Source organism: Tachysurus vachellii, chromosome 5 (assembly GCF_030014155.1).
Source record: "Tachysurus vachellii isolate PV-2020 chromosome 5, HZAU_Pvac_v1, whole genome shotgun sequence".
Lineage (NCBI taxonomy): Eukaryota > Metazoa > Chordata > Actinopteri > Siluriformes > Bagridae > Tachysurus > Tachysurus vachellii.
In genome coordinates this window covers 27,699,459-27,722,472 of record NC_083464.1, presented here as the reverse complement: position 1 = coordinate 27,722,472, position 23,014 = coordinate 27,699,459, and the positions used below count along the sequence as shown (strand labels likewise).

The following is a 23,014-nucleotide window of genomic DNA, read 5'->3' as shown; positions in this document are numbered from 1 at the left end:
ATTTGTTTGGTCTCTTGAAGTGAAGTAGAACATTCTAATTGCTGATCTGATTGTGAAATAAATGTATATTTATGTATTTTCAGTTATGCCATTGAAATAATCCTTCAATGCATCAAGTCATTGCTGCTACATAATGTGCATGTTCTGGTGTTGGTCTTATACCTGGTTAAATTACATTGACAGCATTTGTGTGTTGCCCTTATCCAGAGTGACTTACATGTGTCTATATTGATTAATGCATTGATACTTGTTCACTAGGTCAAATAGCACCAGACTAAAACTCTGTTGAGAGGTAATGCAGTAAGATTTTTTTATACAAGTGCTAGTTTAGGTATTACAGGAAGAGGTCTGTCTTTACATGTTGTTTGCAGACTTGTAGTGACACAGCTGTTTGGACATGTAGCGGAAGTTCATTCCACCACATCATTGCCAGAGTCTTTTTGCATACTTTCCTTACCCTGAGAGATGATGAGACCTGTCTGACGGTGCTAGAGGATCTGAGGGAGCATAGTGCAGAGCACAGTGCGTAGAGCACAGCAAGCAGGGATGGTACAGGAGAACTTCAGAAGGTTTAAAAGTTACACAGCTTCGTTTTGGATCATTTGCAGAGTTCAAATGGCATTTGGCACAGACGTCCTTACCAGAGTGACGTACAACAGTGCTATGAAGTTTCTATCGATAAATACATTGAAACTGGTTTACTGGGTTATAGACTTAGGATACCATCAACTTAAAACTATGTTCAGGTTTTTTTTAAATATACACTAGCACTTTTTTTCCCTGATTGTTTTAAGTGTTTCAGGAAGAGGTAGTTATGATTGGTTGTAAACAGTGCGTTCAAAGATTTTAGAAAGAAAAGTGAGTGAAACCGGTCTGAATTATACTATTATAGATTTTGTTTTCACAGATATAAGCTTCAACTAGTTCTAGAGCTTTACAGGTTGATTTTCATAGACTTATTACATTAGATTAGTATATTATTAAAATTTGTAGTCAAAATGTGCACATAACAATAATTGAGGATTCACGGTTTCCCATGCTTGCTCGGTGTACATTTTCAGTAGAGGAGATGCGGTATACAGAACAAAGACAGGATTGCAACACTGATAAGTTTAAAAAATATTCTGCAGCCTTCAAAATGTTTTATATCAAATAATCTAATACATTTCTACCAAGATAGAAAAGTGTAAGTCTAGACAGAGTGTCTATGATGAACAGTAAATTTTGGGGTTAGGTTCCACTTATACATAGGTTTGTGTGCACTGTAAATAAAATAAATTTTTAAATATATCTAGTTTAAAAAAAAAAAAAGGTAACAATATTACACACATTATTTTTGAGTAGTTTTTAAGACTTGATTTTTTTTAAGCAGAATCTACTTGAATAAATCATGTAAAAATTCCAAAATTATTTAGCCTGACTCCGGATGATTTTAATATTATTAGTGGAATGTGCTTTTCAACCACAATTTACTCATTTTTATTTACAAAAATTACAAAAAAAAATACATAATGCATACTTGTTCTGTTACAACCTCAACAGTCTCGGGTTGAGCTGCTCATAGTATAGCTCGGGATTCAGTGACATGATACCTTTATAATTTGGCAGGGACCAAAAAAGACACACAAGCAATTTCTAGAAAAAAGGTGTTGGTATATTTTCAGAAAGGGAATAAATAATATATATACAAACACCTGTACAACAGCATCTCTTCAGGAGGGCAGAAAGCCATAACAATAAATAGTTATAGTTAAAGGTAGGGTCTCCATTGTTTGAGAAATGCTTCAGAAAACTGAGTCGGGATGACAAACAAAACAAAGATCAAAACAAACGTGTAGCCAATGAGCAGAAAGGGGCGTGTCTTGTTAATATGGGCAGAGAGAGTGTTCAGTGCGCATGTGTGACATTAGCAGAAAGCGGTTTTAACATTGACATGGAGGACAAAAACAAAGAAAGCGAATAAAAGCTTACGACAAGGCAAGAAGTAGGACGTGTTAATATAGGATCAGCTTTCCAGCGCTGGAGAGAACTGAAGGACCGGGAAGTTGGCGCATATTCACAGATTGGAGTTTCCTGAGTCAATAACTGCTGAGCTAAACACTGTTACTACACAAATAACACCTCTTTTCTATCGTAGTAATGTAGAGACGCAGCTACAACCGTGTTTTGTGTAGTAACAGTGTTTAGCTCAGGAGTTATTGACTCAGGAAACTCCAATCTGTGAATATGTGACCAACTTTACTTAAGACGCCGAGGCGCTTTTTTCCTTCTCGATAGGTGAGTAACGTTGGTTTTGTTTTGTTACACAGAACTAATATATGCCTTTGTCCTTTACATGATTATGCTTGTGTGTCATTTTTGCTTGTTTGTTTATCTGCAATCGTATTGTTCTTCACTTCAGCTATGATAAAGACACATTTCTTTCCATTAGTTGCCTGGGTTGCGTATGTATGTGTGGGCGGAGCTATCAATACAGGGGTGGGACCCATTTGGGTTAGGGGCGTGTTTGTTTTGGTGATTTCAAATGTCAACATTGGCTTTCAAACAAGGGAGACCCCACCATTAAGTTAGTAGTTACTAATAGTTAAGTAACTCTTCTTACCTGAAAGCAAAGAAAAGAAAAATACAAATACTAACTACCAAAACACACAGGGGAAAAAGGAACCCACTCCCAAAGAAAAAAGGGCAGCCACGACCCTACTGCCAGTGAACCAGTGAGCAATATTTACAGTGATAAATATATATGTATATACAAAGTGTGAAACACACCAACAATTCGAAGGGAAAACCAAGCTCAGAATCAGAAACACAGCAATCATTATCTTATATCAACAACACTGCTATAAAAACACCACTTCTAACACCCTCGACCTTCTTTTGCTTCCTCTTTATATAGCTGATCAGTGATGAGGTCATGGAGGTGGGGGCAGGATCGGGACAGGCTAGGGCAGGTCGGAAACTCTGGCCTGGGATCAAACCTGCACTCAGACATGTACAGACTGAATAGACAGTCCACAAAATCACGGCTTGTAACAGTTAAACATTAAACATGATTTTATACCATGTTCCACTGATAACAAAATGGTAAACACCATTTGTAAAACAATCTATCTAAAATTTACAGCAGTTTTAAACCTTTTCCCCCTGACATGGATAAGTTTTAACAGTGTTTTACATCTTCAGATCTTGTGCATAAACACACTTTTTCTTTTGTGGGAATAGACACATTATGGACTAAAACCTGACAAAACTTGTGTATTGCATCACATAAAAAACCAGTTAATTGCTAATAGCTGTAGAACAATTTTAAAACCACAATCAATGAATGTAATGCATTTTCACCAAAACATTGCAAGAATGGATTTGTCTACCAAAATCTAACACAAGTTTGTTTTTTAATGATTGTAGTTTGGGTGAAAACTTGCATACCTCCAGTTCCAAGAAGCAGCCTCTGAAAGGCCTCGAACATGTGCCTCAGTTGTTTGGGGTAGGTGAGGATTAGTGCTAGTCCAAGATGAACTGCACATGCTCTAGCCAGATTTCCAGCCAAGACTCACCCTGAAGAAAATGCTGATGTTCTCCTGGTCATCTCTCTTGTAGAATGCTGTACATTCTCACACTGTAAAATAAAACTGAAAGATATAATTATGATGGTCTGTCATCATAAAGTTCATTTGTGTAAGGCTGAAAATGTTCAAATATTTTTTCTTACAAGAGAATAAAATGCAGAGACATCAGGAAGTAAACCATTTCTAGGTTTATTTCTCTAACTACAGAGTAGTTACTAACAAGTAGTAGCAAATAAACACTAACTACCCAAAAATATGATGTTTTAGTGGACTGTGCAGCCCGGTGCTATAACATGTACTCAAGTACAGTTTGACTAATAACAGACAGGATGTTTTCAGAAATGTTCAAAATGTTGTATCTATTTTATTTACATTGCTGGCACTAGTTCACACTAATACAGCTAAAACAGAATTACAGGTTAAACACTGCTTTGTTTTAAACGCAATGCAAATGCAATCGTTTTTTTAATTTAAAAATTTAAAAAAAAAACGTCGCCTTCAGACTAAAAGCAATACAATTATTTACATTTGATTTCTAATTTCAGATTGACTTTATGCAGGCCAAACAGGGACATCCAAATGGCCGGATGTGGCCCTGGGGAACCTCCCACTACTGCAAAGTTCATTGAATCATTTAATTATTGAACAATTATCTTCTTTCTCCCCTCAGATGCACAGAGAGGTGATGTACACAGGTCGAGATGCTCCTCCTTTGATACGGCAGACATCAAACAGCCCATCTCTTCCTCCAACTCCTCAACCGGTGACTGCTTTGCCTTCACGTATTCCCTTTGGCCCCCGCACATCAGGGGGAGGAGCTACTATGCCTCGTGAAAGAGCAGGCCACCCAATGGCCACGACTTCCCACTCACCTTCACCATGCCCCAGTGCCATCCTTGAACGGCGTGATGTCAAGCCAGATGAAGATGTCTCTGTCAAAGGCACTGGGAGGGGGGGAGAGGGAATCTACAGTGATACGTTTCTGTTACATCATCATACTCCACCCTTAGAAACAATGGACCAAGGGTACCATCGTACTTCTGTCCGTTCTTATGGCATTTCTGGAATGACTATGGAGTCAACAGAGCATCACTCCCTGTTTCGACAGAAAAGCTGGAAGACGCCTCCCTCGTCGCCGCACAGAGTGGGTGAGATGAGGGTAATTGACATCCAGGCCAGCCAATGTCAAGGCACTTTGGGACTTGAAAGATCATCACCTGTCAGACAATCATTTAGAAAGGAAGGGCCTATTGCTGTAGATAAAGGCAGGAATACAGTGGGATCTCCCGTGACCCCTGATCTTCAGGTTCATGGTCCTCTTGTGCCGCCTGGTGAACCTAAGACACGGTAAGTGCCCTTGGGGTAGAAAACAAGGGCAGGGACCTGCCCAGATATCTAAACATGCATTTCCTTAACTGTATGCAGTTTGAATACTAACCCTGATTTAATCCTATAACTCACTATATTCTTCCACAACAAACTTTAATCAATGGCCCAGTTTCTGTTGGCTTAGTTCTGAATAATTTGCAATACCAAAGTAATGACCAATAAACAAAATGTTCAGTAAATTGTGTTAGTAAGAACAGAGTGAAAAACAGTTGAGACTCTAGACAACAATAGTAAGCAATACTACCGCCCATGTTTACAATAGATTTTGTGGGTGCATAACCGTCACACTTGTATGCACTTTTTCAACATCACATTTGAGGGATTTCGTCCTCCAATGTTGTTCAAATAATCTACTATTTGGAGCGTGGTTAAGGGGATTTGTGCTCATTCAGCCACAAGAGCAATATTGAAGTCAGGCATGCAGTTCCAATTCATTCCAAATGTGTTCAGTGGGATGGGATCAGGGCTCTGTGCCAAGTGATGCCTTCCACGCCATCCTTTGCAGACATTGCCTTCATGGACCTTGCTTTGTGCGCAGAGGCATTGTCACACTGGAACAAGTTTGGGCATTTTTGTTCCACTGAAAGGAAATTGTGATGCTGCGGCATACAAAGTCATTCAAGACATTTGTGTACGTCCGACTTTGTGACAGCAGCCTCGGAAATGCCCATGCCTTCATGCATGCGCTCAGTTATCAGTTTCCCCAAGCCTACTGCTAATAGGACTGAACTGCAAATAAAAAGTATTAGCTGTCATGTTAGATGATTTGAATATCTGTGTATAAGTGGTATCTTATACCACCAAAAACAAATTTAGCTTTTTATTGTCTATGCTGCTGAACAGATAACACAGTGAATACCCTCAAATGAATGGATTTATGCTAAATTGAGAATAAGTCTAAGACAAACAAACATGTGATGGTGCTGGAGAGCATTCATTGATATTATACCGATGCGATGAGAGCTGTTGTTTTTTTGGTCTCAACACCAGAGAGAAATGTGAGCTTTTGCTTTCTTACTGCATTGTGTGGTTGAGGGAATGAAGAAAGGCTGGTGGATTCTTGTTGATTGTAGTTTGAGTGACTTATTGGGATGCAGGCTTCTGGTAACTGATAGGGGTGATCTAAACCTGCCCCCTTTCTGTTGTTGCACTGGGTCTAACGAAGATGCAGGAATTAGCCACAACATTAAAAGTTATACTGTATATGACTGTGGATTTCACCATTCTGCATGCACACACAGTCAGTAGTGAGCTTGTGCGTCTGTGTTTGCTGTCTCTCTGCAGAGAGAGAATGAGGGCTATGGAGGAGCAGATAGCCAGTTTGACTGGGCTTGTTCAGCATGCACTACTAAAAGGCCCCAGCATTAACAGAGGTGATGGGGAGAATGCCAGGTAAGCAGGGCAATCTTGATAGTGTAGTCTAGCATAAGAACCTTAAAGGTGGGGTCTCTGTTGTTTGAAAGCCAATGTTGACATTTGAAATCAGCAAAACAAACACACCCCTAACCCAAATGGGTTCCACCCCTGTATTTATAGCTCCGCCCACACACACATACGCAACCCAGGCAACTAATGGAAAGAAATGTGTCTATCATAGCTGAAGGGAAGAACAATATGATTGCAGTTAAACAAACAAGCAAAAATGACACACAAGCATAATCATGTAAAGGACGGCATATATTAGTTCTGTGTAACAAAACAAAACCAACGTTACTCAACTATCGAGAAGGAAAAAAGCGCCTCGGCGTCTTAAGTAAAGTTGGTCACATATTCACAGATTGGAGTTTCCAGAGTCAATAACTCCTGAGCTAAACGCTGTTACTACACAAAACACGGTTGTAGCTGCGTCTCTACATTACTACGATAGAAAAGAGGTGTTATTTGTGTAGTAACAGCGTTTAGCTCAGGAGTTATTGACTCAGGAAACTCCAATCTGTGAATATGCGCCAACTTCCTGCTCCTTCAGTTCTCTCCAGCGCTGGAAAGCTGATCCTATATTAACACGTCCTACTTCTTGCCTTGTCGTAACATTTTCTTCACTTTCTTTCTTTGTTTTTATCCTCCATGTCAATGTTAAAACCGCTTTCTGCTAATGTCACACATGCGCACTGAACACTCTCTCCGCCCATATTGACAAGACACGCCCCTTTCTGCTCATTGGCTACACGTTTGTTTTGATCTTTGTTTTGTTTGTCGTCCCGACTCAGTTTTCTGAAGCATTTCTCAAACAACAGAGACCCTACCTTTAACCTTAACCTACTAACTGTCAGAATGCACTCGCTGCTCACACTAATTCAGTGAACTGTGTGAATATCTGTGCTTGTTCTTGTTCAGTGTTATGTTATACGTTTGTGGTGTTGTTTTTGTTTGTTACATGTTGTGTTTCCTGTTATTTCAGTGACAGATCCGTGAAGTCAGGATCACCTGTACACAGCACATCTAGCACAGGTCAGAGATCTTGTTCTCTTGTTTTCATTTACTCTTTGTCTTTGACTCTGTTTTCTTCCTCATTCTTTTTTTCTTTATCGAGTCTTCCTTTCTATGTCTAACTTCCTTTCTATGTCTAAAACACAGAGCCCACCAACAGAAAGCATAAATGCATGCCATTAAATTTTAACTCATACAAAAATGACATGTATCATGTTCTCCCACTTGCTACACACAACACACCCAGTGTAAGTTACCAAATAAACATGAACACACAGTTACACTTTCTCATGCAAATATGTGCTGCTACAAGCATTTTACCAAGTCATGACTCATGACCCATGCTGGGTTTATGCAGGTATGGTGGTTTGCAATAGTATTCATCCAATTAAACTTTTCCATGTGTTGCAAGAACTGAATTGGATTTGATTGAGATTATATGTCCTGAATATAAATACATCTGCTTCTTGTTTGCAGATAAACAGGTTTCCACACCTTATTGCATAAGCCAGCATGTTATTTGTATTCTAATTATCTTACGGTAAGATATGTCACCCAGCAGGCTGGACTGGACTGGTCAACAAACTCTTGTCAATTTTCCCCTTTACACTTGCTCGTTTATGCAGCTATCCAATCACCCAGTCATGTGGTAGCATGAAAGTGTATGATTTTATGCATTGTGCAGCAGAATGGATTCAGAGGTCTGCAGAATCATTCTGTCTGCCAATATACAGAGAAATGCATCCACTGTAGTTAAGAGAAACTTCATTATGAAGAAAGACAATTACCCTAAACACACTACCGACACAACATTGATCAGTGAAAAAGATCACAACCCAGTTGTGCAAGCATTTTAACACCTAATGAGGAGACTGAACGAAGGAACACCAGAAAAAGCTGTGATACAAGCCTGCAAGTATCACATTAGAAGAATACAACATTTTGTTGATGCCAGCGGGCCACTGGCTTGATACAGTTATTGCAAGCATGGACATGCAACCAAACATGATGTATTCATTTACTGTTCCTAAGATTTTGCTCACCGAAAAGTTGGGCAGTCTGTCACAGAAGGTGCCAGGTTCTCAAGTTACATCTAGATGGAATTATAAGTAAATGAAAGCTGAAATTGTATCTCTTTTAACATTCATCTTTTGACCTCAAACCAAAATGTCTTGAGTTGCAGCAAAAACAAAATAATTGGCCATTAAATTCAAATTCTTTCAGAAGGGTCTGTGTGTTTAATTTAGTGTGTGTGTGTGTTCGTGTGTTCGTGCATATATGGACAAATGACCATCGCACCCATATGTGGGCCTTACCCAAACTGTTGCTCCAGACTTGTTCTGGCATGATGATGCCACTGTGCACAATGTATAAGACATGCATTTCCAAGATTATACTGGAAGAATTTAAATTGAGATGAATTTAAACACTGACTGTGCACCAGGCCTCCTCAACTTCAGTTTCCAACTTCTCTAAAGCTCTTGTGACTGAATGAGCTCAACAAATTCTCACAACCAGTTTCTAAAATCTAGTATGAAGCCTTCTCAAAAGAAAGGAGGCTGTTCTACCAGCAAAAGGCCTGTATCTTTGGTACACATACATGTTTGATGGTCAGATGTTCAGACATTTGGCCAATTAGTTTAAATGCTTATTGTGAGAGCTAGGTCTCTGCTCTGTATTTGAACAGAAGGTTCTTCTCCGGTGCTTGGAACCAAAATTGCAGATGTTACACCTGAGAGCAACTCGATCACAACACATCCCATTAGTGCCATCCCACTACAGGTGAACCTCCTACATTTCAGGAAGAACATCTCTGGCCTGCGCCTCCAGTTGCAAGAGATTAGGCAACTCCAGGTACAGTAAATAAAGGGCCACTCATTTTATACATACTAAGTGTGTTACATGCACTACACCTGATCTGTGTTGTATTCAGCGTGTCTATCTGTGTGGGTGTGCATTTTGCAGTTGCAGAATCAGGAGTGTGTGCGTGCACAGATTAAACAGGTGGAACAAGAGATCAGCGAAAGGCTGGCTGAAGAGTTGAGACGACAAGAAGATCCTGTACAGAGACAACGAGCTCTAGTCGAGGAAGAGAGACACAAATATCTCAGCATGGAAGAAACAGTTCTTTCACAGTTAGGGTGAGGAAGAGAGCTCTGTTCAGTGGTATTCTGCTTACTAAGGACAGAAACGGTATCAAAATCACTAAACAAAAGGTTATAATATACAGAAGAAATTATGACTTTGTTTTGTCATTTACAGCTAACAAAATTCACAGCTGGGATTATGGTAATATTATGAATGAATGGGCCAAACCAGACCTCAGAATATAGAATTGGGGAGCTCAGTGGAGCTAAAAGCTGAAATACGGGAGGTTCCCTGTTAAAATGATGTATAAGGTGGGTTTCAGTCAGGTGTAATGTTAGCAATTTTGACTGCAGAACTAAGGAGAAGCCAAAAACCTCTGTGATCAAACTTGCACAATAAAAATATAATGAATATCCATTGTCAGGATTCAAACTTATAATCTGATGCTCCACCAAGTGTTTCTCTGCCAGAAACACTTATTTTTAACTCTGGTGGTTTACATATCTGCTATCCTAAAAACACCACAGATCAGAAATGCTTGAAACACTGACTTTGGATTTAGGGCTTTAAAAAGCATGTTATAAAGTGCTCAGGCCAGTGCGGAATTTAGCATGAAATCTCCACTTGCTACATGAACAAGTTGGCTAAGCCATTTGGGCTTTAAATACACTGCCACGTGTGCACTGGGTCGTGTTCAGATGTTCTGTGAGTGTTTACACAGTGTTTAGAGGCTACCAGACTCTGGTTAACCTGTATGTGAGGACCCGACCTTTCATTTTAATAAAAGGACATGACAGTGAGTTTGTAGTAAAATTAATGTTTGTATGCCATCTAGAGTGGACAAAAATGTCATTGCAATTCAAAACTCAAGGCCTGCATGTGTAAAACATTCACAAGCCAATTTTCAGCATCTGTGACAGAACATTATCTGGTTTCCTGTGTTTGCTTTAATGAATATGTAATACAACAAGATGCTGACGCATATACAGTTAAAAACAAGTTTATATACACACTAAGGTTCAAGTTTTTAAAAAGTCGTTTTTAACCTCTTCACAGATTTCATTTTAGCTAGATTTGGCATTCGTTTTTCACTTTGTGTATGACACGTATTTTTCCATATTTTTAAAAAGACAACCTGAAAGGCTCCTCAACACGGAAGAAGCCACAGTTCTAATACTGCCTTTAAAAAGCCACTTAGTTTCCACATCGGGACAAAGATCTTTGTGTTTAAAGGAAAATACTATCTTACATACTGCATAACATACACATTATTATTATTATTTTTATGTATAATATTTTTAGAAGTGTGTGATCCCACGCCAGCTCTTTGAGCAATTTCAGGCAATGAGTCAACCTCCACCCATGGGCCAGTGTTGATTCTTTATGTATGTTTTGTAGTAGAGCATTTCACATGTCTATGTCTACTTGAGTGTATTTTTATCTTGTGATCTGATGGCAGTTTTCTTAGCATGAGTTTTCTTTTTTCTTATTTTTTGTGAACTGGAAACAGCATCGGTATGATTTTGCTTTGCATACTGTATACCCTTCTTATTGTGCACTTCATTTTGTTATACTATGCAAATGGGGAATGGCTTATCAATTTACAGCAATGAAACTGTTTTCACACATAAGATGTAGTCTATTACTCTATATACTCATTTCCTGTGACAACACGATTTTACTCAGTTTTTAAGTACTTTATTTATTTATTTTATTATTTTAGACTTTTAAGTATAATTCTTAGAAACTGTTTGTATACCTGACGTTATAAATATATAGAAAGTTGTGTCAATAAATGTAATGTTTTTCTTTAAAAAACATTAAACTAATCATTAAACATTTGTGCAGGGATCTGGAGCGATACATAGAGTCTGTGAGAAAGGACTCAAGCTCATCCACATCTGTGAGACCAATCACCCTGAAGGAAGTAGAGGAAGGAGCAGTGGGCCTGAGGAAAGTTGGAGAAAGTCTGGCATCACTTAAAGGTAAAAGTATTTGTTAAATATTATAAAGGTATTTGTTGGAAAAGTATGATTTACTACCAATATAAAGAAATCCCAGTTGTGTGTGGTGTAAAATATGCTTCAGGTTATTCTAAATGAAAGACGGATGTAACGAGTGAAAATCAGACTGCTAATGGTAAAATATGGTAGTTATATCACCAACAGTGTGTTAAAGTAGTATAACAACACAAACACCAGACAATGATAACTCAGTTTTAGACAGAATACATCAACCTGCCGTATGTGCATGAAACTCAAATCTTGGCAAGTTACCACAATGTTAAAACTGCGAAAAATACACTGTTTACTAACCAAATATATGTTCAAAAAACATGATATAAATACAAATGATGCAAAAACAAATGGCAGGTGTGTGTGAACTTAAATCTTGCCTGCATTCATCATTACTGCATTGCAGCTGTTAACTTTCCAAGGGTGACACCTCAGTCTTACGTTCTACATTATATTCATAAATAGAAGAGGTAAAAAAAAAAGGGGGGGGGGGGCAAAGAGACAACTTTGGAGGACAGAACACCTCTATCTCTGACGGTGGTCAAATGCTGATACATGGATATCAGCCTATTGGGTTCAACATGTGCATGAGTAAAAATAAGTATTTATTTAGAACTGCCGTATATATTGTAAATAGTCATTTTAAATAAAATTATTTTCACTACATGAGACTGGGCATATGTTAACATTTCCTCATGCGTCTCATTTCTCAAAGCAGGCATAGAACTGGTTGTAAATATGTGCCAGTATGCACAAGGACATTGTCTTTTATCACACTTGAATTATTACATTTATATTTATGTCATTAAGTAGATGCCTTTATCTAGTGTTTGAGTGCTTTGTAGTCTCTAACAAAAGTACGTTCGTATGTCAGGGACTAGACCATCTGTTTTCAACAGCTTGTTGAGGAAGGTAATACAGTATGAAAAGAAATGACAAGGATATTTAATGGATAAGCAAAGTGCCACTTCAAGTGCTGAGTGAAGGAGTTGATCTATAATGTTCATTTAAGGCAGCCAACGATTTGGCTCAGCTGTTCAAAAGCCAGGGCAATTTATCTTACCACCTGGGTGCTAGGACCAAGAACAATGTCTTCCTTGTGCCCCAAGAGATGGTGGGTCCAAAAGAGCTGTAAAGTTCAAAACAAGTCATGCAGCTGCACTCTGGATACGATACTGGAGCACTGCACGACTGGTTCCACCATCTCTCAGAGTAAGAGGCAAGTATACTACAAGACTCTTTTCTATTCTGGCACCAAGGTGGTGTAACTTTTGAACAATGTTAAACTCATGGTATCTTAAGTGTGTAACTAGTAAACCAGCATTAATGTATCCAATGAGAGAGATTTAAGCACTTATGTACGTCGCTCTGGATAAGGGCGTCTGCCAAATGCTGTAAATGTAAATGATACAGAGCTTAAATGGTGTACAGAGGCAGATCTGACTGGAGCAAGGAGCAGTAGCACAGTCTTTTAAGGATTGTTTAAAAAAACAATCAATTGTTTTATTGATTTTAAATTATTCTTCTCTATTTTTGTTCTCCTCAGAATATAATACAGGCGCAATTATGATGCCACTCAAAGTATCCCATATTGTTGTCTTTCCAACATCTGAGAGAGTTACAGCATGGAGAAGCACCAAAAAAAGTTTACCATCCAGACTGTTTGGGGTGTTTTTGAAGGAGTGAGTTAGATAACTTTTTCCTCCCCAGCATCAAGTAGTGTCCTGGCCACTGTTCGGCAAGAGGAACGGCTCAATATACCTCTGGCCACCCTGCAGGACTTGTATCTGTATCTTGTATCTGAGTGCAAAAGGAGATTCTATATGCAGACACCTAAGTGACAGGAAAGCACAGTCAGGACTTTATCAAACAACCCATACAAATAGCAAATGTACCATTTGTTTATTCTACTTTATTGGTATGAAGTTCCTCTCAGACATTTTGTCCTGCTCCACATTACCCTTGAACCCCTGGTCGTACCACATAGAGGTCTCTTACCAAATATTGTCATTGTGATGAGTGGTAGTGGTAAAAACTACCAGTTACCATAATGATTTCATAGCCTCATTAGATGTACCACAATATTGTGGTTTCCCAAATCCTGCGCTTAAATGACGTGTTGTTTACAATTTGGCTGCAAAAACTAAACACTCTCTCTCTTTCTCTCTCTCTCTCTCTCTCTCTCTGCCCCCTCCCCCCAACCCACTCATTCTTTCCACTCTCTCTCCCCCTCCCCCTTCTCTTTCCCCTCCTTATCTCTCTCTCCCTCCCCCACCCCACCCCCTTCTCGCCCCCCTCTCTTACCCCTCTCCCTCTTTCTGGGATATTAAACAGGAGAGTTCCCAGCACTGCAGGGGCGAATGAGGGCTGTGCTCCGAGTTGAGGTGGAGGCTGTGAAGTTTCTCAAAGAGGAGCCACACAAACTGGACAGTATGCTGAAGCGAGTCAAATCACTTACTGAAACTCTCAGCACTTTGCGAAGGTATAGCGTGTGAGTGTGTGTGTGTGTTGTTTCAAACTGTGAACTGATAGTGTGTCCATCACACCCATGTGGCAGATATAACACACCCCTGTTAAAATGGCAGGCTTTTGTTATATAAAATAAATGAACCAAGATAAATTATGTAAAACTTTTCTACCGTTATTGTGAAGTTGCAGCTGATAAATTATAATAAAAGCCAACAAGAGTCAACAACTTTAAATGTAATCACAGCATTCAATCTTTTTGGTGTAAAGGTTTCCACATTTTGACTTAGCACTATTTTGTCATTCATCCTTGGGAAAGCATTTTTACTCTATCAGATTGGCTGAGCATCAGATGTTTTTTGTTTTTCTTTTTTCCCTTAAACCTAATTCCAATTCTTCCCATAGCCTCCACTCGCCTTAGAAGGCTTTCTTATAGATGTTGGAAAGTGACTATGGGGATTTCTGATTATTCAGCAACAAAAGCCTTAGTGAGATCAGGCACTGATGTTGGTTGAGAAGGCCTGGGGCATGGTCTGCATTCAGGTTCATTCCAGAGGTGCTCAGTAGGCTTGACCTCAGGGTTCCAACCCAAAGTTTGATAAGTAACTTCTGTGAATTCTGTCATCTGATTTAATATTAATTCAGTATATTTAGATTAGAAATAACTTCCTAACTGGATGACTCAGATTTCAGTTTTATTCACTGTATTGTGCTGTTAACACGAACATTAACAAAACAACTTTAAACAACTACATCAATTCCGGAAATACATTTTCAGCCAGAGGCAACAGTGTGAAGGGGAAACTCACTAAGAGAATATGAGGAATATGAGTTTGAGCATTTAAGCAGTTATTTCTGAATTTCTCATTTTAATGTACTCTATTTTGTGGAAGCTATTAACTGTTCAGTGACGGAGACAATGTACCAGTTGCAGTCATTGAAGGTCATTTTAACGTTATGACTGATCAGTGTGTGGATGGTGTGTGTGTTTCCATGGTGGTTTTATTCCTATTTGATTTTATTGTTACAGTATCTATTAGGAGATATACTTTGATCTAGCACAGTGAGATTTTCTAAAAGAGGCTATTTTTTATCATTTTTTTTAAATACTACCAATTTATTTTGATATAATTTACATAAATATTTTTGAGTGGTCTCTTAAGGTGTGTGATTATTCTGTTAAAGTGCTAGTTTTATCTCTCTGATTATTTTTTTGGAGCTATAAGTGGAGCTACATTGTCTACAGCAGGGGTCACCAACCTTTTTAAGACTGAGGGCTACTTCAAGGGAACTGAGTAGTACGAAGGGCTACCGGTTTGATACAAACTTCCTCAAGAGCAAAATTGCACAGATCACTTTTTAATAATAATAATAATAATAATAATATGGTGAAGAGACTGCTCACATGTCAATGTTAATTATTCTCCACAATTATTAACAATGATTTATACAACAATGATGGAAGGAATATTCACAAGTAATTTAGTCTTTTTCAAAAATGTTCACATTTCTGTGCACCATTTTTAGTTTAATGTTATGGTGTTTTCAATGAACACATGTTATCTCTTCTTTGTCTGTAAATGTCTGTTAGTGGGAAGCCTGGCACTGCATTCTGCACACCAGTGTACTGTAATCTGGTGAATAATTTGACACTGCAAGTCAGAGTGAGTCTTGTAAATGTGCATCAGTAAGGCGTGTTCTGTGTTTGTTCTTGATAAAGTTCATTTTAGAAAAGGCTGATTCACAGAGATAGGTTGAACCAAAAAGGCATGCACATTTCATAGCTGCTGTTCATACACCACTGTACTTTTCTGTGTCCACAAGGCACCAAAAGTTTGATGCAGACTGATGGGATTTGAGGTGGAGGTCATTTTGCAACGTTAGGATTTCTATCTCTACCTGTCCAGCATCCAATTTGAACAGAGCACTTAGTTGCTCAGCAGTGCATGTCATGTCCACTTGCATGAAAGGATTTGTAACGGCTTTTTCTGTCCTTAATGCCCCGCCGGGTGGGTAGTTAGCATTGAAACTTTCGTGACGCAGACTGAAGTGTCTTGCCACATTGTGCCGCTTTGCCGTCGCAACTGTCGTCCCGCAAATGAGACACACACACTTTTCTTTGACTGACGTAAAAAGAACTCTTCCTCCCAAACACTGTGAAAATGGTATGTTTTCTGTCGCTTTTCTGCCATGTTTTTGGGGGTAAATCACAACTAACTCATCGTTGCTGCACCACTTCCTTGTGTCAGGAGTCGGACGTGACGTGCGCGCAATATTGACATTTGACTTCAGAAAAGGCCAGAGTTCGTTATGTACATAAAACATTTTTGTTTAAATTTTTTTTTAATTAAATAAAATGAAATTAAATATCGTCATTTTAAAATCTACGTTAATGCAAGCGTTTTTTATTCAAAAACTACAGCAAGAAAATTATTTTAGGCGGAGCTATATTTTGACCAGTGCTATTTTAGAACGTGCCTCGCGGGCGCCTTAAGTGTTCCTTGCGGGCGACCAGGTGCCCGTGGTAATTAACACTGAAATGTGAGCAGTCTCTTCACCATATTATTATTATTATTATTATTATTATTATTAAAAAGTGATCTGTGCAATTTTGCTCTTGAGGAAGTTTGTATCAAACCGGTAGCCCTTCGTACTACTCAGTTCCCTTGAAGTAGCCCTCAGTCTTAAAAAGGTTGGTGACCCCTGCTGTACAACAAACACACCAGTGAATGAGTGTTTATTACTTACAAGGTTTTTTGTAAATATGGCTCTTTACTGTTTTAAACCTGTATGTGTGTGTATTCTGTAGGCGTGCCACAGTTGGTTTAATGAAATCTTCAGATTCTGCCATTACCACAGTGGTGGATGGGGCAGAACCTCCTGCTGATCTTCAGAACACAGTCAATTTGCTTGAGCCTCAGAGATCATCTGTGGGTTCAGAGGTTTTCATCTCCCAGTCTCTGGTACCCCATTGTGCTCAGAGCTCTATCCCACCCACTCCTGAGATACCTACAAAGCAGACCAGCAACAAGAGCCATGCTGATGTATGCAGCTCAGCTCACACAGAACTCACACCACCACAGAGCAGTAGTGGAACAGCTCTTAGCATTGCCCATTTAAATGGATCTTCCGGCAACGGAGCTTCAAGCCTATTTATTGAGGAGATCATAAGTCACAGCAAGGGCAAAAATAGAGTCCCATCCATTGAGGTGAGCTCAGGAGGAAATGTACATTAAATATCAGATGCCATAGATTTTCCTCATTGTAAATAATCAGGTGAATATAGACAAAAGAAAAAATGCAGGGCTTAGTGCTCCTCAGTTATTTATTTTGTTTTTCAAGTTTTCTATTCTATTCTGATTTGGAAAAAATGTAATATGTTTTTATTCAAAGACTTTTAGATTTACCTGTTTTTTTCCTTTAATACACTCCGTACTCAGTCCAAACTCCTGAACCTATAAGAGAATGCTGCACAAAGCTGTACATAAAGAAACAGCTGGTGAACAGCAGTTGTAGTTTGTAGTTTAAAGTTTACATAAAACGGAGGTGGAAAAAAAAATTAATAACTTTATTTCAGACATAAAGTGCATTTTCTTTGGTTTTTAGATTGTCTTTACCATATTTAAGTTCATCTTGAATTTCATATACATTTGAACTCTTACTCACTTTCTGTCTATTTTATTGTTTTAGTGATTTATGTAGTTTTCTCTGTCTGTCTTGACTCCCTCTGTCTAGGCGGCTGAGAAAGAGTGGGAAGAAAAGCGACAGAGCATGTCTCATTACGATGGCGGGGAGTTTGAGAAGATGCTGCAGGAAGCAGAAGCCAACATGATGAGGGGAATACCAAGCATGGAAGTTCCAGGTGAGGGTGGCATTATTTCAAGCCCTGCTGCAGTGCCTGGTTCTGTCAGAGAAGAGCGAGTGGAAAAACCCAAGCCTTCTGCAGTTCCAACACAAGGTCGGTCAGATGTCATTCTCCACTTACTTCTCACTTGCACTTTCAATCTTGTAATATGTTTTACTTTCACTCAATTTGCAATCCCTTTTAGGAGAGTTCAAGAGAGACCTTTTTTATTTTATAATTTATTGATTTTAATTTTTTTGCTATACACTGAAGACGTTTGGTTTGAGATCAAAAGGTGAAGATAGGATAATAGATCAGAATCTTTGTTTTATTTTCTAATATTTACAATTTAGACCATGGTACCTTTTGTTTGATGTATCCAATGTAAGGAGAAACTTCAACGCGCAGATAAACTGTGACTCAAAACACATTCCCGACACAACCAAGGACTAAATCAGGGGAAAAAGTTTTAAACTGGTCAACACATCACTACTACACCTTTAGATTAATCAATGCATTTCACCTCTTGAAGAGGAGACTGAAGGGTGAAAAGCTGCAAAACAAATAGCTGCCAGAGCCTGTGTAGCACAAGCCTGGGAAAGCATTCCAAAAGAAGAATGCAGTAGTTGATGTTAGTGTTTGCCCCTTCCTGATTTTTTTATTCTTTTGCACATTTGTCACACTTTATTGTTTCAGATCATTAAACAAATTTAACTATTAGTCAAAAATAACACAAGTAAACACAACATGCAGTTTTTAAATGAACCAAAATCCAAACCCACATGGGCCTGTGTGAAAAGGTGTCTCCACATAGCTCTGTGTGAAAATGGCCTGCTTAGCAGCGTTCCAAGACAAAAACCGCTGCACATCTTGATGATCCCCAAGACTTTTGGGAAAATACTCTGTGGACTGACAAGACAAAAGTTCAACATTTTGGAAGGTGTGTGTCCCATTACATCGGGCGTAAAAGTAACACTGCAGTTCAGGAAATTTACATCATCCCAACAGTAAAATTTGGTGGTGGTAGTGTGGTTGTTTGTTGCTTTTCCTCTGCTTTAGGACCTGGAAGACTTGTGATAAATGGAACCATGAATTCTGCTGTCTACCAAAAAATCCTGAAGGACAATGTGCGGCCATCTGTTTGTGACCTCAAGCTGAAGCGAACTTGGGTTCTGCAGCAGGACAATGATCCAAAACACACCAGCAAGTCCACCTCTGAATTGCTGAGTAAAAACAAAATGAAGACTTTGGAGGGGACTAGTCATAACCTAAATCCTATTGAGATGCTGTGGCATGACCTTAAAAAGGCAGTTCATGCTCAAAAACCCTCCATTATGGCAGAATTACAACAATTCTGCAAAGAGGAGTGGACCAAAATTCCTCCATTGTAATAGAATAATTGCAAATTATCGCAAACGCTCGATTGCAGTTCTTGCTGCTAAGGGCGGACCAACCAGTTATTAGGTTTGGGGGCAAGCACTTTTTCACACAGGGCCATGTAGGTTTGGATTTTGTTTTCCCTTAATAATAAAAACCTTAAACATTTAAAAACTGCATGTTGTGTTTAGTTGTGTTATCTTTGACTAATATTAAAATTTGTTTGATGATCTGAAACATTAAAGTGTGACGAACGTGCAAAAGAATAAAAAATTAGGAAGGGCAAACACTTTTTCACACCACTCTGTATATATATGTGTGTGTGTGTGTGTGTGTGTGTGTGTGTGTGTGTGTGTGTGTGTATATATATATATATATAATTATTTTATTTAAATACATATCTTTTAAACAATATAGTTAAGTGCATTTTTTTCAAGAGTTAAAAAATGAATGACATTGATCCAGTACTCTGTTGTGCACAAAGACGCATTCTACTCAGACCAACTAACACAGGTTTGTAGTCCAACTTAGTTAAATGTTAGCCAAGAGTGTTTTATTTTGTTCAGCCAGTGTTTGAATTGTTATGGGGCAAAATGTAGCTGTAAAAGTGAGTTGTCCATAGTCATTAAGTACCTTTGTGCCGTACGACCTTTTGTTTGTATTGTCTGTGTTGCAGAAGACAAGCTGCCTGATGTGCCCGGATCTGAGAAGTCCACTAAAACAGGACCTGATAAAGCTTCAAAACCCCAATTTGAAAAGGCTGCTAAAGCAGCAGCAGTGTTGGGTAAACCTGTAAAACCAAACTTGTCAATCAAAACAAGCTTGGAGAGACCTCCAAAGTCTCAGGATAAAGTCAGTAAAACAAGCCAGAGTTCAGAGAAGACCAACAAATCTCCTCCTCCACCTCCTCCACGCAGGAACTACATCAACAGCACTGGGACCCGCACAGGAGAGGTCATATACTCCTGCAGGAAGGAGCCTGGATCTGCACAGGTGTGTGTGTGTGTGTATTCCCTCCTCATGCATGGGGTTCTTAGGATAGACTACAGATCCATTGCATCTCAGGATAAAGTGGTTACTGCAGATGAATAAATAAGTAACTCTTAGCTGGCATCTTTTTGTGTGTGTGTGTTTTCTGGCTTTTATTTGGGTGACAGAGTTTTTGTGTCCACCAGGTATTAGAATTAAAATGCCTAAAGCAGATCAATATGTCCATGTTCTAAATAACCTTTGGATTATTATTAGGTCTTAGGAGACAGGAAGCAGTTTGGGATATTTCTGATTTTTTTCTGACAAAAAATGAGTCTGCGATGGCTTTGGATATTGCATATTAAGTGAGAATATATAACAAGCCCTCTTGTGTTCCATTGGAACAACTTGAATAAGTTTGAGGAATGCAAATTAAAGGGTTTACACAACAGAAATAAATGATTCAGTTTCATACTCACTCTCACTCTCACACATCTTCTACCACTTATCCGAACTACCTCGGGTCACGGGGAGCCTGTGGCGTCATCTCAGGCATCATCGGGCATCAAGGCAGGATACACCCTGGACGGAGTGCCAACCCATCGCAGGGCACACACACACACTCTCATTCACTCACACACTCACACACTACAGACAATTTTCCAGAGATGCCAATCAACCTACCATGCATGTCTTTGGACCGGGGGAGGAAACCGGAGTACCCGGAGGAAACCCCCGAGGCACGGGGAGAACATGCAAACTCCACACACACAAGGCGGAGGCGGGAATCGAACCCCCAACCCTGGAGGTGTGAGGCGAACGTGCTAACAACTATGCCACCGTGCCCCCCTGGTTTTATACTGTCAAATTAAACCAAATTACAATTAGGATTATTCATTCAGCAATACACTGAGCATCCACTGACAGGTGAAGTGAATAACATTTGATTAGCTTGTTACAGTGGCACCTTTTAAGGGGTGGGATATATTAGGCAGCAAATAAACAGTCAATTCTCAAAGTCGATGCATTTCAAGCAGGACAAATAGATAAGTGTAAATATCTTAGTGACTGGCTAGATGACTGGGTCAGAGCATCTCTAAAACAGCAGGTATTTTGTGGTGTTCCATTGAGATGACAACCAGTGAGCTACCAGGAACCTTATGTTTATGACCATTACTGATAAATCAAACCGAAATATCAGTGCCATTAAGACTAGAAGATTGTTTGGAGCTGAAGGAGAGTCATTTAAGTATCCTAATCTCTAAGTTTTCTAGTATTGTTTAATTCTTGGGTGTTAAATAGCTTGCTAAATTAGTTAAATTACTAACTTCTTCAGTGAGGCTTATTGGTGCAAAATGGAAGACAGCTAATTCTTTCCACCCGATTTTGGAAAAGTCCTCTGATGCTCTTGTAAGAATTAAACACGAGGACAAGAACACGTTTTTTCAGCTCTCTTGGTACGTTGATAGGCTGAATGTTCTGTGACCAAGTGCACAGTGTTGCACACTGCTGGCCCTTTACTTTTTTCAGAAAGCTCTATTTCCCCTATTTAAAATAAAAACCACACTAGCTGCAAAATGCTTGTGAGCTTTTTGCACACTGCTAGCAGGGCATCCTGTGCTGTTTCATGCTAGCACTTTATTTTTTAGTGATGAGTCCATAGTTTCTTTATCAGATGAGCACAGGAAAGCTATTACACTGTGATGTGGCCCCACACTTCACCACAACACTTTCAGTTCAGTTCCCTCTAATAGCAAGCTGTAAATAAACCGTACGTTTCGCAGGCAACCATTAGACATGTTATATGTTGATGTACATATATATATAATGTATAATGTCGTTTGGAATCCTATAAGCTATGAAGCACACTGCATATATATTATACAGTGTATATACAGTGTCGCTTGAAGGAACCCTTTAGAAATTCATACATTTTTGCATAAATTTGACCCAAAACATCAGATTTTCAAAAAGTCCTGAAGGTAAACAAAGTGATTACAATCAAACAAATGTGCCAAAAATATTATACTACTTTTTTTCAGAAAAAAGATCCAGCATTACATATCTGACTTGCAAAAGTATGTGAACCTTTGTTTTCAGTATCTGTTGTGAGCCCTTGTGCAGCAATAACTGTACGTAAAAAGCAATAACTGTATGTAAAATTTCCAGTAAATTTCCGTGATCAGTCTTGCACAACAGCTTAGAAGTATTTCATCTGATTCTTCAGTATAGAACAACTTTGACTCTGGGATTTTGGTGGGTGTCCTCACATTTCAATTGAGGTTAGGACATTGACTTGGCCATTTCAAAACATTATCTTTGTTCCTCTGTTTTTTTGGTACATAGACTTGGGTGTTTGTGATCGTTGTCTTGGTGTCCGACCCATTTTCTCTTGAGATGCAGTTCATGGACAGATGTCATGACATTTTCCTTTAGAGATCACTGGCATGAATCTGAATTAATTGTTCCATCAATTATGGCAAGCTGTCCTGGCCCAGATGTAGCAATATAGGCCCAAAACATGATACTCCCACCACCATGTTTCACAGATGCTATAATGTTCTTATGCTGGAATTCAGAAATTTTCCTTTCTCCAAATATAACGCTTCTCATTTTAAAGCAAAAGGTTTTATTTTGGTCTCATTCATCAACAAATTATTTTTTCAGTGGTCCTCTGGCTTGTCCACATGACCTTTAATGAACTTTATGGGCAGCAATGTTCTTTTAGTAGAGAGAGTAGTGACTTTCTCCTTGTGACTCTGCCTTGAGTCATGAACATTAACATTATCCACAGTAAATGATGCCTTTAGTTGCTTAGAAGTTTTCCTGGGTTCCTTACTGACCCAACAGATTATTACATGTCTTGCATC

The 23,014-nt window shown here is 38.9% G+C and overlaps 1 protein-coding gene across 7 annotated transcripts in view; it reads left to right on the top strand.

Moving 5' to 3' along the window:
* The window catches only part of si:ch211-285f17.1 (sickle tail protein), a 63,298-nt gene that overhangs the window by 31,020 nt on the left and 9,264 nt on the right, over positions 1–23,014 (top strand). For 6 of the 7 annotated variants that reach the window (XR_009648477.1, XR_009648478.1, XM_060870930.1 and 3 more), the window contains 10 exons: positions 4,240–4,916; positions 6,243–6,350; positions 7,357–7,406; positions 9,073–9,239; positions 9,351–9,526; positions 11,322–11,458; positions 13,823–13,970; positions 16,764–17,163; positions 17,690–17,912; positions 19,852–20,168. Coding sequence is in view for 5 of the 7 variants with exons in the window: in XM_060870930.1 (XP_060726913.1) it covers positions 4,240–4,916; positions 6,243–6,350; positions 7,357–7,406; positions 9,073–9,239; positions 9,351–9,526; positions 11,322–11,458; positions 13,823–13,970; positions 16,764–17,163; positions 17,690–17,912; positions 19,852–20,168 (2,403 nt within the window). In the remaining 2 variants the exon portion in view is untranslated. The remainder of the gene's footprint in view (positions 1–4,239; positions 4,917–6,242; positions 6,351–7,356; positions 7,407–9,072; positions 9,240–9,350; positions 9,527–11,321; positions 11,459–13,822; positions 13,971–16,763; positions 17,164–17,689; positions 17,913–19,851; positions 20,169–23,014) is intronic. The other variant, XM_060870929.1, reaches the window with a different exon arrangement.